This window comes from Gorilla gorilla, chromosome 7 (assembly GCF_029281585.2).
Source record: "Gorilla gorilla gorilla isolate KB3781 chromosome 7, NHGRI_mGorGor1-v2.1_pri, whole genome shotgun sequence".
NCBI classification, from domain to species: domain Eukaryota; kingdom Metazoa; phylum Chordata; class Mammalia; order Primates; family Hominidae; genus Gorilla; species Gorilla gorilla.
Window position 1 is genome coordinate 115,250,668 of NC_073231.2, and position 17,788 is coordinate 115,268,455.

At 34.8% G+C, this 17,788-nt stretch overlaps 1 protein-coding gene across 1 annotated transcript in view; it reads left to right on the top strand.

Moving 5' to 3' along the window:
- The window catches only part of PKHD1L1 (PKHD1 like 1), a 171,545-nt gene that overhangs the window by 71,471 nt on the left and 82,286 nt on the right, over nucleotides 1-17,788 (top strand). The window contains exons 29-41 of the mRNA XM_063709440.1: nucleotides 1,810-1,974; nucleotides 2,964-3,085; nucleotides 4,949-5,081; nucleotides 5,515-5,710; nucleotides 7,326-7,468; nucleotides 7,889-7,993; nucleotides 8,620-8,808; nucleotides 9,560-9,730; nucleotides 10,289-10,515; nucleotides 11,272-12,256; nucleotides 14,741-14,989; nucleotides 15,933-16,082; nucleotides 17,569-17,743. Of these exons, the coding sequence (XP_063565510.1) occupies nucleotides 1,810-1,974; nucleotides 2,964-3,085; nucleotides 4,949-5,081; nucleotides 5,515-5,710; nucleotides 7,326-7,468; nucleotides 7,889-7,993; nucleotides 8,620-8,808; nucleotides 9,560-9,730; nucleotides 10,289-10,515; nucleotides 11,272-12,256; nucleotides 14,741-14,989; nucleotides 15,933-16,082; nucleotides 17,569-17,743 (3,010 nt within the window). The remainder of the gene's footprint in view (nucleotides 1-1,809; nucleotides 1,975-2,963; nucleotides 3,086-4,948; nucleotides 5,082-5,514; nucleotides 5,711-7,325; nucleotides 7,469-7,888; nucleotides 7,994-8,619; nucleotides 8,809-9,559; nucleotides 9,731-10,288; nucleotides 10,516-11,271; nucleotides 12,257-14,740; nucleotides 14,990-15,932; nucleotides 16,083-17,568; nucleotides 17,744-17,788) is intronic.

The following is a 17,788-nucleotide window of genomic DNA, read 5'->3' on the forward strand; positions in this document are numbered from 1 at the left end:
TTTGATTATGATCACAGACTATTTCACTGTTGTACAGTGTCTTTATCCTATAACAGTTTAATTTTATCCTCTTTTCCCCCTTCATTTGGAGGTTACATGAAATCTTTCTTGCATTGGTGTGTCTCTGGGACGCAAAAATGTATGAAATGCTTCTCTTGTGTTCCATGGTCCTGTCTGCCCATGTTTTGACAATGCCATGCAGGAAGAGGACCTGGCCATCTCCTGACTTCCAGTCCCATTGAACCTCTCTCCATTAATGTAGAATTTAAAGATCATTCAAATTTTTTTAACATCTTGAAATAGTGAAGGCCATAGTTATTTATTTCCCTAAAAGTTGTCTTTCATAATTCTAGGAGATTTTTCTTAACTTAAATCAATTGAAATTACATAAGTAAATTCATTTACCAAATCCTTTCTGTTGTTTTTAGTTTAGATCTTTTATGCATTGTTAAGCTGTAAGAGTCAATACTGCACCTGTATTATTGGTGTTCTAAAGAAAAAGAAAATGTGGTACATATACACCATGGAATACTATGCAGCCATAAAAAAGGATGAGTTCATATCCTTTGCAGGGACATGGATGAAGCTGGAAACCATCATTCTCAGTAAACTAACACAAGAATGGAAAACCAAACACCAGATGTTCTCACTCATAAGTGGGAGTTGAACAATGAGAACGAGGGGGAACATCACACACCAGGGCCTGTCGAGGGGTTGGGGGCTAGGGGAGGGATAGCATTAGAAGAAATACCTAATGTAGGTGACGGGTTAATGGGTGCAGCAAACCACCATGATATATATCTATGTATATCTATGTAACAAACCTGCATGTTCTGCACATGTATCCCAGAACTTAAAGTATAATTTTAAAAAAGAGAGAAAAAAATCACTCTTCCTAACTCATGAAATCCTCAATATCAAATTCTCCTATCACCAGTGATAGAAATTATGTTTTGATACATACATCTCTGCTGAGGAATTAAATGGTCACATTTCAAAAAAAAAAAAAAAAGTAAGAAAATGTTTTCATTTACTTTTTTGGTTTTGTTTTTGGTGTTTTGTTTTTTTGTTTTTGTTTTGTTTTGGTTTCTGTGTTTTTGTTTTTTTGAGATGGAATCTCATTCTGTTGCCCAGGCTGGAGTACAGTGGCATGATCTCAGCTCACTGCAACCTCTGCCTCCCGGGTTCAAGTGATTCTTCTGCCTCAGCCTCCCAAGTAGCTGAGATTACAGGTGCCTGCCACCACACCCAGCTATTTTTTGTATTTTTAGTAGAGACAGGGTTTCACCATGTTGGCCAAGCTGGTCTTGAACTCCTGAACTCAGGTGATCCACCCGCCTCAGCCTTCTAAAGTGCTGGGATTACAGGCGTGAGCCACCGCGCCTGCCCTTCATTTAGTTTTTGATCATCTTTCCTGATAAAACGTAGTATTTTGCACAATTTTAGACATAATATGTTTGACCAAAAATTTTAGAATTATTAAATAAATGAGCTTATAAACTAGTTTTTTTTTAAAAAAATTATGACAATAGTCTGTTTTGGGTACAGTAGCATCAGAAGCAGATTGTTTACTTTGCTTTCACTATTGGTTTACCTATTTTCTAGGAGTGTCTGATTCATAGCCTCAGGTAGTTTGTAAGAATTATTCCTCCTAAGATTCCCCCACCCATTAATATATGATTGGTTTTCTTTGGATATACTTCGTGAGATTTAAAAATGAAGGCCAATGTTAGTATTTGCAAGCATAACTCTTATCTCATAAAACCATTTGATTTACCATTTTCTTCATCTTTTTCTTTTTTTCACAAGAAAAAGAGCTCAAGTGCCAGATTCTGAATGGAAGTGCTGGACATGCCCCAGTTGCTGTGTCCATGGCTGATGTTGGACTAGCACAGAATGTAGGGGGTGAAGAGTTCTACTTTGTTTATCAGAGTCAGATCTCACATGTCTGGCCTGATTCTGGAAGCATAGCAGGTAATGGTTAATAGTTTAAACAGAGAGAAAATTGCATGCATTTCCATAAGTTCAATATGCTGTTTCTAGTACAGGGTGAAGGGAGAGGATCCCAAAGCTTCCTCTTATAGAACAAAGGAGAGTCTCCTTCCAGAAGGCACAGTGATTAAATGGCTGACTAATTCTTTTGTTTCTTACAAAGCACAAGTCAGGGTGCTGCTTATACTTACATCTTAGGTTATTGAATTAATATCATCAATTATTACATGTTTCTATAACAAGCACATCAATTATGTCAAGATAAGATTTATTAGTTATTATTCTGCTTACCAGCTGCTTCGTTTGTAACCACAGTCTCAGTGGAGCTCCTTGACCCAGACAAAGTTCTGGGAACAAACTGGGGAAAGGAGGGCTAACACAGAGGATAGAAAGAACATAACACGTTTTTCCTGTCCTGCTTCATTTCCTTTGTACATTTGTTTGTTTTTTTTTTTTTTACCAGGCGTAGTTTAGGGTTTTGTGCTTTGATTTTGATCCTTTTGGTATGCTTTTATTTTACATTATTTCATCGCTTATTTTTAAAGTTTAGTTTTCCTTTTACTTAGAGGTATTAAAATTTGAGATTTGGCGAGAGTCTTAATTAACTCTCCTCTTCCACCCACAGAATGGTTGAGTGAATAGAAGCAGCATAATTATTCGTAGGATGAAGGCACTGTGAAAAATAGCAGATGCTTCTACCAATGCCCCAAAGCAAATGTGTGTTGCAAATCTATGTTATTTCATTAAATCACTTAGCCCAGCTCCTTTATGGTTCTGAGCAAAAGCACCCAGGCTCAGGTGTGTGGTGGGGATTGCACTCATCTCAAGTCTGGTCCTTGATCTATTGGCCAGTCCATCTCTTGGATCATTAGACTATTCTCAAAAGACAATTCTCAAAAAATGTTACTAACGTTTCTTTTTGTTATAGTTGAACTGTTTTGTTGTTGTTTTTGTTTGCTTTTCTTATGAAGGTGGTACTCTACTGACTTTATCTGGATTTGGCTTTAATGAAAATTCAAAGGTATTAGTTGGAAATGAAACCTGCAATGTGATTGAAGGGGATTTGAATAGGATAACCTGCAGGACACCAAAAGTAAGGCCTCTGATTTCAGTCACTTTTTCCTCCTAAGTCTGAAATCTTATAAATTAGGAAACATCTCAGTGGGGCGGGGGGTGAAGCAAGTGGTGTATTTACTTAGGAACTGCAGGGTTTCTATTATGCTCCTTAAAACTTATTTCTTCCACATCTTTCCACTAAGATTCAAAGACAAAATATTATCTCCACATTCAAGATACTTAAAATCATGAAGAAAAGAGACACATAAGCTAATATTAAACAATGTATTTCATTTGAATTAATAGAAGTAGTAACAAAGTAAACATAAAACACAGTGGAGAGAGGGTGTCAGAAACAGTTTCACAGAAAAGTTGATGTCCTATCAGAATTTGAGAATGAATGAGAGTTTACCATGGTAAATTTAAGGATGAAAAAAATGAGTAGTCTAAAGATTTCAGGAAAGTAAATCCAGAAAATAATAGTTTTCAAAAAGGAATACTTTATTTTTCCTGAGACGGAGTCTCACTCTGTCACCAGTCTGTAGTGCAATGGCACGATCTCGCCTCACTGCAACCTCCGCCTCCCGGGTTCAAGCGATTCTCCTGCCTCAACCTCCCAAGTCACTGGGATTACAGGCGTGTACCACCATGCCCAGCTAATTTTTGTATTTTTAGTAGAGACAGGGTTTCACCATATTGGCCAGGATGCTCTCAATCTCTTGACCTTGTGATCCACCCCCCTCAGCCTCCCAAAGTGCTGGGATTACAGACGTGAGCCACCATGCCTGGCCAGGAATACATTTTTAAATGTGTTAAAGTTTTAGTTTAAATGTGTTAAATTTTCAGTTTCACAAAAAAAGTGAAGTTCTCTGTGGAATATTGTATCTTAGAATCAATCATTATTCTTTATTTTTAAAACAGAGTTTTTTATTATTATGCTTTAAGTTTTAGGGTACATGTGCACAACGTGCAGGTTAGTTACATATGTATACATGTGCCATGTTGGTGTGCTGCACCCATTAACTCGTCATTTAACATTAGGTATATCTCCTAATGCTATCCCTCCCCACTCCCCCCACCCCACAACAGGCCCCAGGGACACAGGAAGGGGAACATAAAACATAGTTTTCAAGTTTAAACTGAGACTCTGGTTTCCTTATTACATGCCAAAACGTAATGAATCCTGTCACTGACTTTTTTTAAAAAGTGTAGCAGAGTAAATGGGGGTATTATGTATTTGCAATCTGCAGGAAAAATAAATTTGTTTTTTGGACCAAATGATGGAGATGAGAATTGAGGGGATATGGTAAACTCAAACTTACTTTGTTTACAATATGTCATTCGGTTAAACACTGAGTGTGGATTTAATAAATACTAGATGTGAAAAAATGTTTTTCCTAACTGGGAATTGCGTGGATGCTATATCTGCAAAAGCATCAAATAGTTTTCTTAGGGGGTCCAAGTGCTTAGTCTTGGATTCTGGAGTGAGGTCTTCAAAAGATATAATGATGTGATTTGTCAGAGAAGAGAAATAAGAACTATACCTGTCTATTTTAAAAGCAAAAAGTCAAACTTTAGTGTCTAATGCTTTATCAGAGAATCACTTCTCCAGAGCATCTCAACAATATTGTGGAGCCATCAGAAATCCAATAATATAGATGCATTTAAATTGATCATAAAACCCATAAAACTACTATGTCATGTAACTTTATTTTGAGAACTCAAGCATGTAACCTATATTTGACACCACAACTTTTTAAATATATGAAAACTGACTCTGATCATGACTTTGAAGTAAAACATCTTCAGAAGTTTATTCTGAATAATCTATTTGTTTTCATCCCTTGCATTTCTGTATCTCAACAATTAATATTTTCTAATTTTTTTCCTCTTATTTTAGAAAACTGAGGGTACGGTTGATATTTCAGTTACTACCAATGGATTTCAAGCCACAGCAAGGGATGCTTTTAGTTATAATTGTTTACAGACACCAATTATAACTGATTTTAGTCCAAAAGTACGAACAATACTAGGTAAGAAATTCTTCAATAAGATCGGTCATTTGTCCTACGTATAAAAAACATTTCTAGAAAGGCTTTTGAAGCATAGTTTCTTCTGTAGTTTTGTTTCTTAAAGTGAAACCAGTTATAGTTTTATGTGTGTGTATGTTTTATCATAGATTAATCTATTTATTATTTTATATTGAACATATGCAATAAGGAGAAAAATATTTTTTTTTAAAAAAGGACTTTGTCATCTTTTTTCCTTTTGAGCAATTGAATGTACATTTCATCCCTCTGTGGCTGCTACCAACTCTTTTGTTGTCTTTCCTTTTGCCTCTCAAAGTGTTAGGATTTCCTAAATCCAATGAAAGATGAGAGATGAATTGATTTATTTAATATGCAAATTTCACACTGGATAACAAGTTGAACTTTTTGCATTATTTTTTAAATTTTAAAATACCAGGAGAAGTTAATTTAACAATTAAGGGCTATAATTTTGGAAACGAACTCACACAAAACATGGCAGTGTATGTTGGAGGAAAAACCTGCCAGATTCTTCACTGGAACTTCACAGATATTAGATGCCTTTTGCCCAAGTTGTCTCCTGGAAAACATGATATCTATGTAGAAGTCAGAAACTGGGGTTTTGCATCAACAAGGTATGATAATGAACATAAACTTGATGGAGTTGTGGAACACATGGGGCTAGTGGAATTGGGATAGGAAAAGAAGTGGGCATTAAGCTTTAGGTGTTAATTGTTCTCTTTACCTTTCTATATCTTCTTTGACAAAAGATGCCAAGAATATCTCATACAACTGCAATATGACGCATAGTTTTGAGACCAATACCATTCAGATCAGGTTGTAAAATTCTCTGTACAACTAGCCTTATGTATATGTCACATGATTTTGATTCACTCAGGAAATGCATATCAAGTAGCTTCTAGGGGCTCAGTTTTGCTGGCTGGATTTACAGTGGATTAGAGTGGCATCTCCCCTGCATTAATGGTGCTCACAATTTTCTTGGAGAGAGAGATTTCAAACAGAGGATTACCTCAAGAGTTTAATTGTAAATGTGAAAAATACTGTGAGTTAGAGGTACCAGGTGCAGTAAGAGTCTATAATAGAGAGAGCTAACTTATCCTGAGCATCAGGGAAAAGTTCTCTGAAAAGCTGACAAGCCAAGAAATGGGTAGGAGGTGGCCATCTGAAGGAGATGATGCAGAGAGTCTTTCTCCAACTCAATTTTCTGTCAGGACTTAGTATTTCTTTTTCCCTGAAACTGTTTGTTAACTGATAAAATGTTAGTTCTAGTATGAGGAAGTTATTGGTTTGGAATACTTAGGAAGATACTGAAATTTTATGGATGCAAAAAGGCCAATACAGCTAATGTCAGAGTAGAAGGAGAGATGATTGCAGCAAAATCTTGCAAGAAGTAAATGAAGATGAGCAACATTAAACATAAACCTCAGCACTACATCCATCTCTTGGTTTCACAGGGCAGAGCTCACATGGATTCTATATTGGCTTATGCTGTAGCTTGACCATATAATGGGTGAAATTGACACCATACAAAATTGCTCATTCAGATTTAAGAAATAACAAGGTTACGCTGTGGAAGTTAAAAGTTAACACAATGATTCACGTGAATTTTTCTGCCTTTACGTTTTTCTGCAGTTACGAGGGAAGTTGGGATTTGGAAGTCAAATATGTCATATCAGAAAAGCATTTACATTTTGATGGCCTCCTAGCAGATGCATTATAACCAAGCAGAATAAATTAAAAACTCTCTCATTGAAGTGGTGGGAAGGGAGACCCTGACAAGTTTTCAACAAACATGGAATAATCACTTCAAATTAATTATACAAAACTTTGATTACTCCAATGTGTGAGATTTAATTGCTAGTTTTAAAGCAGAGCTGCCTTTTTGTTTTAGTCTAATGAAAATATAAAATATTTTTAAAAATCTAATGTATTTCTTGTGACCTCAGTTCTCATAAGCATATTTTTCCATAATATTGTAGGATCTTCCATCTCAAATTCTTCAGCCATTAGAATTTTCAGAAATGTAATTTTCATAGTTAGGGAAAATATTGAATATATCATCCAATCAAATCGAGATTATGATAATTGCCAGATTGTCTATCTTGAAAAAGTAATGTACAGTTAAATATCCAGTTATTTCCTCTTTCTAAAGAAGTCATATCCTAGCAAGAGTTTAGCAAGATAAATCAGTAGGAAGCTCATTGAAAAATCTATTCATTTTTTTCTCAGAGACAAATTAAATTCTTCAATACAGTACGTTTTAGAAGTGACCAGCATGTTTCCACAAAGAGGCTCCTTGTTTGGTGGAACTGAAATCACCGTAAGGGGTTTTGGATTCAGCACAATACCAGCTGAGAATACCGTGCTGTTAGGTAAGAGCTTCATTCATAGGAAAGTGATTATCATTTTTCTCAGCTTAAAGGATATACTACAGGTGCTGAGTTATTATATGAATATTCTAAATCACAGCTTTATTTTTCTAGTAGCATAAAAAAGGTAAGTGTATTTGGTTAAAGTGATAAAGAGAAACTGAATAACTACTTTTTATTTCAATAAATAATTACTGTGTATTTAATGTGTATGCAACATATAGAGTGGAGGAGTTTTTCCGCAAATAATTAGTACTCACACATGATTACTATCAGAAAAGAAGTTCTGAAGATCCTGCTATATAAGGCAGAGTTTTTTAGGGTCTTGGCTGTTGATGAATTATGCTTCATCTCTATAATTCACAAAAAAAAATTTGACAAAATGTTTGCTTTTTATAAATATCCAGTATTTATTCTTTCTAGGGTCCATCCCTTGCAATGTTACATCATCATCAGAAAATGTCATAAAATGTATTCTTCATTCAACTGGGAATATATTCAGGATTACCAACAATGGGAAAGATTCAGGTATCAGCCATTTATATACTATGAAATAATGGAAGCACTGAAACCTGAAATTAATTTGATTTTTATTTATTTTATATTTCAAATTATTGAGAGACTAAGTATTGTTATTTCTTTTATAATTTGTCAGCAGTAACTGCTTGATGTAGAGGGTCACATATAGAGCAAATTAGTGGTAGACTTGAGTCTAGAAGGCCATACTTTGCAATTTCCAACTTCAGGAATTACCATTGGTTTTGCTCTAGTACAGAAACTCCCAGATTGTTATAGTTTATTATCAGTCATGGATTTCCAGATGAATATTCCAATTAAAATTGATCATAGCTTTAAAAATATTCTATGTAAGATTTCTAAGCGAACTATTTATTGACTTTCCAATTTTTTTTTCAAATTGTCTGTTGATCATCGCTTTTGGAGTTTTGTGACTTAATTTTTCCTTATCTTCTTATTACCTTGCTTTCCAATATTTCTATTTGTTTTTGTTAAGTGCTTAAATTATGAAGTAATTAAGTTTTAGTGTTGATTAAAATGTTTTCACTACTGACTGTATATAAATTGCCATGTTGTCAAAGATAATTATTAAGAAATTCTCTTTTTCTTTTAAAATATGACTCAATTCTTGCCCCCAGTACATGGATTAGGTTATGCCTGGTCACCATCAGTCCTAAATGTGTCTGTGGGGGACACAGTGGCATGGCACTGGCAAACACATCCATTTCTTAGAGGGATAGGATATAGGATTTTTTCTGTCTCCAGTCCTGGAAGTGTAATTTATGATGGCAAAGGATTCACAAGTGGAAGACAAAAATCTACATCAGGTATGTTTCTGCTTATTGGGTTTTGCATCATGCCACTTTTTCCTAAATGTAATAAAATGACATTTTGTGTAGATTTAATACAGTATTTTTACATAAATAATATACACAAATGCGTAAGGTATTTGGCATTTTATTGCTGCAGTAAAAATGTTACTAATGAGTGTAAGCAAGTTATTTTATACATATTCAAGTGTGTTCTGATATTAGAAATATCTTATATTGATTCTGTGATAATCAACCAATTGAAAAACATATTGAAAAAGCAAAATGCAATAAAATAGGAATATATGTTTAAATCAAACCAATCTGGTAGCAAGCGATGAACTTTGACTGACTGAAATCAATTTAAAATCAGTGTTTCCTACAGGACAGCTCAGTGTAAAATGTGCCTTTTAGATTGTCTGTTTTGTTTTGTACATGTAAGATTTTGAAACTTTCACTCACGAAAAAAAAATTTTCTTTCATTTCATGTTGAATTTTTCTTTAAATTTTGGTGTGTTATGCCAGACTTGCCATGGTTTTCTAGAAAATCAATGCTGGATCTTGTTTTCGTGGAACGTAATTTCGTTACACAAGATAGCTTTTAATAGCGAGTTTTCTTACTACATTCTGTTGACATTTCATACACATGAAAAATAAGAAACTGTCATCTGTATGTGCATTTAAATGATCATTTCAAGTTGTTTTCAGTCTCTTTTCAAATATGCATTAATTGCTTATATTTATTACGTATAATCTCATTTTATGGCAGGTTCATTTTCTTACCAATTTACTTCACCTGGAATCCATTATTATAGCAGCGGGTATGTTGATGAGGCTCACTCCATTTTTCTCCAAGGAGTCATTAATGTTTTACCAGCTGAAACCAGGCACATTCCCTTGCACCTGTTTGTGGGTAGCTCTGAAGCCACATATGCTTATGGTAAGATGGTTAAAGATGGAAACTCTGTTACACAGGTGACCCAGGGTGTATGTGATATTTCTGGAGCAGGTAGCAGATAACTGAGTCTAACTGTGCTTCTATCTTACTAGCCACGTGACCTTGAATAGGTTTGGGCTTCTCTGAGGCTGGAATTTATCCTCTAAAATAAGGATCGCATTAATGTCTTCCTACCAGTCTTTCCCCCAGAATCCTTGTGTGCCTCCAATGAGATGTAATGTAAAAATGTTCGGACACTATGTATGTGCCTGAACATATATTAAACTGTAAGATGATGTTATTATTTTCCCCATGGGGTCTGACCTTCGACAAACTGAAAAATAAATCGATTTTATATTCAGTTTTCTCTATTTACTGTGACATCTTTGATCAGGTCTTTAATACTTTTGTACTGCCTAAGACCCATTTGTCATTTTGTTTTTCAAAAAAGATTTACCAGAATTTAAACCATCATCATCAAAATAAAGAGTAACGCAGTTTGAAAACAGTTATCATTTTGGAATGTTATTCATGACTTACGGGCAGTTCTTTTGTCTAAAGGAGGACCTGAGAATTTGCACTTGGGAAGCTCTGTGGCAGGCTGCCTAGCAACAGAACCCCTGTGCGGCCTGAACAATACCAGGGTTAAAAATTCAAAAAGATTGCTATTTGAGGTTTCAAGTTGTTTTTCACCATCTATAAGCAACATTACTCCATCCTCTGGAACAGTAAATGAACTAATAACAATTATTGGACATGGCTTTAGTAATCTCCCATGTGCTAATAAGGTAAGAATATAAATACCTCCTTTGTACTTCTATTATATGTTCCCAATAAAAGTATTTTGACGATAACCTTGTTATTTAATTTTTACCAGCTTTATTGAGCTATATCACATACCATACAATTCACCCACTTAAAGTGTACAATTCATAAACTTTTAGCATAGGCACAGAGTTGGCATTCATCACACAATCAATTTTAGAACATTTTCATTACCCCCCCCCAAAAAAAAACCCTAAAGCCCTTAGATATCACACCTAACCCCTCCATCGATCCCAGCCTAAGGTGGTCTCTAATCTACTTTCTGTCTATAGATTTGGCTGTTCTGGACATTTCTTGTAAATAGAATCATACAATATGTGGTCCATTGTGACCAAGTTTATTTATTTTTCACTCAACATAATGTTTTCAAGGTTCACCCAAGTTGTACCATGTATCAGTACTTCATTTCTTTTTGTGACCTAATAATATTCTGTTGCGTGTTAAGCAACCTTTTATTTATCCATTCATCAGTTGATGGACATTTGGGTTGTTTTCACCTTTTGATTATTATGAATAATGTAGCAATGCACATTTATGTAAAAATCATAATTTAATCCAAGAGATGTGTTAATCAGCCCCTCCCAAATTAAATTTATGAATAAAAGATATTTATTTGCACATGATTAACTTTTAAAATTTGTAGTTGTTGCTAATACAAAATTTGTTTATACTGGAGGTATGTATTGACTTGTTTTATTTTGTATTCATTTTACTTACAGGTTACAATTGGTAGCTACCCCTGTGTCATAGAAGAAAGTAGTGAGGATTCAATTACATGTCATATTGACCCTCAAAACTCAATGGATGTTGGTATCAGGGAAACTGTCACTTTGACTGTCTACAACCTGGGCATTGCTATCAATACGTTGTCCAATGAATTTGATAGGCGATTTGTACTTTTGCCGAACATTGACCTGGTGTTGCCAAATGCAGGATCAACTACAGGAATGACAAGAGTGACCATAAAAGGCTCTGGATTTGCCGTTTCTTCTGCAGGTGTAAAAGTCCTTATGGGTCATTTCCCATGTAAAGTTCTATCAGTGAATTATACGGCCATTGAATGTGAAACATCCCCTGCTGCCCAACAGCTTGTGGATGTAGATCTTCTAATACATGGAGTGCCTGCCCAGTGCCAGGAAAACTGCACCTTTTCGTACTTAGAAAGCATCACTCCTTATATAACAGGAGTCTTCCCAAACTCTATCATAGGATCTGTAAAAGTTCTTATTGAAGGAGAAGGTTTGGGGACTGTTTTGGAGGACATTGCTGTTTTCATTGGAAATCAACAGTTCAGAGCAATAGAGGTTAATGAAAACAACATCACTGCTCTTGTGACTCCTCTCCCAGTTGGACATCATTCTGTTAGTGTTGTGGTGGGAAGTAAAGGCTTGGCTCTGGGAAAGCTGACTGTCAGCAGCCCCCCAGTAGCATCTCTATCACCAACTTCCGGAAGCATTGGTGGTGGAACTACACTGGTGATCACAGGAAATGGCTTCTATCCAGGCAACACTACAGTCACTATTGGGGATGAACCTTGTCAAATTATTTCCATCAACCCCAATGAAGTCTACTGCCGCACTCCCGCTGGGACCACTGGAATGGTCGATGTTAAAATCTTTGTTAATACAATTGCTTATCCACCTTTGCTTTTTACATATGCCCTGGAGGATACTCCATTTCTCAGAGGAATTATCCCAAGCAGAGGTACTCCAATATCTGCTTTATTATCTTGATATTATAGTATCGATAATATTTATTAGTATGGAATTGGAATGATATTTGTAAATAACTATTAAGGTGTGTTTATAAATGTTCCCACTTACACTTAATACCTGGGATTCAAGCTCTGTGTAGTCTCTATTGTATGATTATTTTTCACACATTTGTGGGATAACAATTTTAGCCAAATTTCAACTTCTATTTAGGAACAAAATTCCCATTAACTTGACCTAAATTTCAAATGAGGAAAAAATAAGTGAAGATAGACCAAAACTGATAATTCATTTATGTTATTGATGTTGATTTGCACTAGAAACTCCAGTTAAAAATCAAAAGTTACAATCTTACTTACATTGAGAGTGTTTCAGAGTACCTTATTTCCATGAAACTACAAATGAGTATTAACTTATTAGCACGCCAGAATTCTTTTTAAGGAGATAATTGGCCCATTCAATGGTGAAAATATTATAAAATACTATTTTCTTAATTACTTAGCATGACTCATTTTTCTAATTTAACAATAGGTTGATATATCTTCTTAGTCCTTTGTCATTATGCTATGCTATTTCTGATTATCTTCGAGCTATTAGAATGCTTATTATATATGTACTGAATTCCGGAGAGGAAGCTATAGCATAATAGTTGAGAGCTTGGCTCTCAAATGGTTCAAATTTTGGTTCCTTTAATTTCCAGCGATGAAATTTTGGACAAGTTTTTTAAAACATCAATTTCCTTATTTATGCAGGTACATACATTATAAAGTTAAGTTTATTCATATAATGTAACTTAGAATAGTACATTTAATGAAGAACTCATTAAATGTTAACCTTTTAGAAAAGTCTTTTTAGGTTACATCACAGGGAAATGTATCAGGTTTGGATAAGTAGTATTTTCTGCCTTCAAGGAGTTTGCTGTCGAAATCTTCTTTAATATGTCAAATTTGCTCATTTTGAAAAATGTGAACAATAACAATGGCACATTTCTTTTCCCATATGGTTGTAATCATTGCAAATAATGGCATATGTTTCTTATTTCCATGGACTGTGTCTCTTCCCATCTCTGCCTTTGAATTTTTTTTTCAAAACAATGTATTCAAAGGTATAAGAGACTTGCAGACATGTTGAGAACTGAGCTGTTTTATTTGCTGAAGAGACAGGTGACAGAGCACACTGAGAACAATGCTGTTCCATTTGAAAGGCAAAATGTCAAGCAAAATTAAATGTTAAGACCTATACAACTTTCTTTAGATTGTATCTTAAAACTATTCTGTCCAGGTGCTGTGGCTCACACCTGTAATCCTAGCACTTTGGGAGGCTGAGGCTGGTGGATTGCCTGAGCTCAGGAGTTCGAGATCAGCCTGGGCAACATGGTGAAACCCCGTCTCTACTAAAATACAAAAAATTAGCCGGGCGTGGCGGCATGCACCTGTAGTCCCAGCTACTTGGGAGGCTGAGGCAGGAGAATCACTTGAATCCAGGAGGCAGAAGTTGCAGTGAGCTGAGATCACACCACTGCACTCCAGCCTGGGCGACAGAGCAAGACTCCATCTCTGAAACAAACAAACAAACAAACAAAAACTTTCCTAACATGAAATATCTCTTTAATATCTGTCACGTTTAAAATAAAATAATTATTTATATTTAAGCAATCCTCACTATGGTCAATTATATGGTAATTCTTTACTATTATCACTTGAATTAAAATCAAATTACTACTTGAGGGCACTGCGTTTGTAAAAAGTTATGTTGACGAATTTTCATTTAAAATTTAGGTATGTGGATATTCATTTGAACAACCTATGAAAAGTTCCACATGTTTAATGCACTTGATGTACATTTGTCAAAAGAGGGAAGCAAGAGAACAGCCAGAATCTAATTATTTGTTCTATGTGCACTTATTCAAGGCATTAACATCAACATTCACCTACAAGTCTTTAAATTAATTCCTTTTTTCTGTATTTACTATCTTACACCCATTTACATATCATAATTTCTTTACCAAGTCATACCTATCAAAAAAAATGTTTGAATTAAGAAAAATGTAGTCTCTCCTCAAAAGAGTTGCTAATGTCAGGAAGGAAGCTACCAAAAATAAAGATAGTAAGCCTTATCCTTAAAATATGCTCTAACCCATGCTGCTCAGACATTCATACTTCCTAACTCTAGACCTGCTCTTTCCTCCTCCTCTATTCTCTATTAGCGTGAATTAATAACTTACAACTCAGTAGAACGGACAGAAGAGCTGGAAAAATACTAAACATTGAGATAAATCACTTATAATTAATATACAGTAGACTGTAGGGTATATTGTAGTCAAAATGTGTTGTATGATATAGCATGTATTGTTAATATTTATATTAGTTTTAAAACACTGGTTATTCTTTTATTTGTAAAAGTAAAGAGGTGTATCTTTAAATGCATGTGTATTAATAGTTAGATATATTTATATTGTGTGCTTTTTTTTTTTAAGGTCCACCAGGAACTGAAATTGAGATCACTGGATCCAACTTTGGCTTTGAGATCTTGGAAATCTCCGTGATGATAAATAACATTCAGTGTAATGTAACCATGGCCAATGATAGTGTGTTGCAGTGCATCGTGGGAGATCATGCTGGGGGCACATTTCCTGTTATGATGCATCATAAGACAAAAGGCTCGGCCATGTCCACAGTTGTATTTGAGTACCCGCTTAATATTCAAAATATTAATCCAAGCCAAGGTAGTCATAAGTATGCAAGAACCTGCAGATATTTTGTTTCCGTAAACACTTATTTAGAAACCTTATTTAGAAAATAATGTGTTACTCAAACACATAAAATTTCCAGTTTTTTTTTTTTTTTTTTTTTTTTGAGACAGAGTCTTGCTCTGTCGCCCAGGCTGGAGTGCAGTGGCGCGATCTCGGCTCACTGCAAGCTCCGCCTCCCGGGTTCACGCCATTCTCCTGCCTCAGCCTCCTGAGCAGCTGGGACTACAGGCGCCCGCCAACATGCCCGGCTAATTTTTTTTTTGTATTTTTAGTAGAGACAGGGTTTCACCATGAAAATTTATAGCACAATACAAATACTTTGCTTTATGTAGCAAATAAATAAGCATGTAAGAGTATAATTATTTATTTCAAAATACTAAACTTTAAAATATAATATCATATTTCTTAGTGATGTATGATTAATTTACTTAAAACTTAATCCTACTTAAAATGACAGTTATACATGAAAATTTTTCTTAAATCATGTTTAGACATCACTGGTATGTAATTATTTCCACATAAATTAGTATCTTTTTTATTTAAAAAATTTTTTGGTTAAAAACCTTAAGAAAGTATAAATAAACCAATATGCTTATAATTAAAATAGTAATTGCATAGTCTATGTTTTGCCTACTCTGAAATCCTTTGTGACATCTTTTTTAAATAAAATTTTAGTTCCTCGAAATAGTTCAAATAAATTACCAGATATGACATTTACTCAGTGAAGATTTTAAAACACTACAATCAAAAGAGATTCAGTTGTATTAATAGAATAATGCACTATAATTTCAGTTCTAAAAAGCTCTTCATTTAATGTAACTTACTTTTAACATTTAAAATAAAGGTAAAAAATATGTACACAGAAGAGGTTTTATTTTAATTAGCTTTGTTTTTCCTTTTTATTTGTCTTCACTAGGGAGCTTTGGTGGGGGTCAAACCATGACTGTGACAGGCGCCGGATTTAATCCACAAAATTCAATTATATTAGTTTGTGGCTCAGAATGTGCAATTGACAGGCTTAGATCTGATTACACAACACTATTATGTGAAATTCCATCTAATAATGGTAAGTTGTCAGAAAAAATAATGGCAGTCTTTGAGAACTAGTTAATTTTATAAAGATCAGTTAATTTCTTTTTTCAAGTTCTTGGATTCCTTGGAGTAATTAAATCACTTTATGACTGTCCTGATTCTAAGCAATTTCTTCAGGACATTTTCTAGATTTAAATGTCTTTTGAGATTCATAAATTGCAGATGGAATTGTTTATAATAAATTGCAGTTTTTCAGTTTCTGGTATAAACTGATGGTTCTTAGTTTATTGCACATACCAAATGGAGAACACATTTTTAGTTCCCATTAGAGTATTAGGCTTCCATTAAAGATAGGAGTTTCATTAATGGCTATGAGTATCAATGCCGATAGTGCATTGCTAAACTCAAACCCTACCTGTGTCACTGAATAAGTTATTTAACCTCTCTATGCCTCAGTTTTTTCCACTATAAAGTGAGATGAATCACAGTAGTCTACTGGATTGTTGTCAGGTTTAATCAGTTAATGTACATAAAGTGGATGGAATGATGTCTAGGGCCATATGTAATTTGCTGTTATTCTTATTCTTACTTATTTATTTTTAGTTAATGGTTAACAGCCTGGGCTCTGAGGAGTCCCTGAATCTCAATTTTGTTACTTACTGTGTAACCCTACCCAAGTAACTTCTCTCTGTTTCAGTTTCTCCATGTATTAAATGGGGATATTATTAACTCTAATTCAATGGATTGTTGTGAAGATTAAATATTTGGTAATTTGGACAACAAATCTTAGTTATTACTTAAAAAAATTTAAGAAGATATTTAAACAATGTGAATATTCTAGAAGAATAAAGGATATGTTTTATGTGAATACATTTTTTAAAACATTAGCAAAATTTGTGAAGCTTTTCTAAATATTGTTGCTTCTTTCTCTGACTTCCTTAACAAAGAATATTGAAAAATGCAATATTTTTATGACTGAGCTTATGTATCATTTCCACACCAGAGTTTGAATCCTGATTAAAAAATATATATATATGTAGCAATGCTTCGAGACTTGTCAAGGTTTTAGGTTGTTTGTCTTAACACTGGCTCTGCATCTTCTCATTATGTTTTTGCATCAGGTTTCTGTAGTCCTTGTCTCTGACCTTGCCTTCAGCTGTCACTCCTTGCTATTGTCAGTGTGCCTGGCTTTAAGCAGTTCTTCCCTCCTTCCTGTTCTAATTTACAAAGTTGGATCCTCTAGAATTGGAAAACTAAGCAGGCAGGTTTGTAGAATGTTCTACAGGAAGAGTCTCCCCGGGAGGGTTGAAGGGCTTTTTCTTCTGTTGATAATGGGCATGAACTTTTGTAATGTTTTTGGCTATTGCTAGAGGCCACTATTATTCACATGTAGCCTAGGTATATTGGAAAAGGAAGTTGATTGTGTGAAAAGGAAGATGTTATTGAAAATGTTTGGAGGTTTTGGAAATGAATCAGGGCCTGATGGCAGAACTGCATTCAGTCTGATCTTCCTTTCATAGGCACGGGAGCTGAGCAAGCCTGTGAAGTGAGTGTGGTTAATGGGAAAGATTTGTCACAGTCCATGACTCCGTTTACATACGCAGTGTCACTGACTCCACTCATCACTGCAGTATCTCCTAAGAGAGGCAGTACAGCAGGGGGCACCAGACTGACAGTCGTGGGATCAGGATTCAGGTACTGTCTCCACACAAACACGCATCATTGTGCATTTCCAGACTT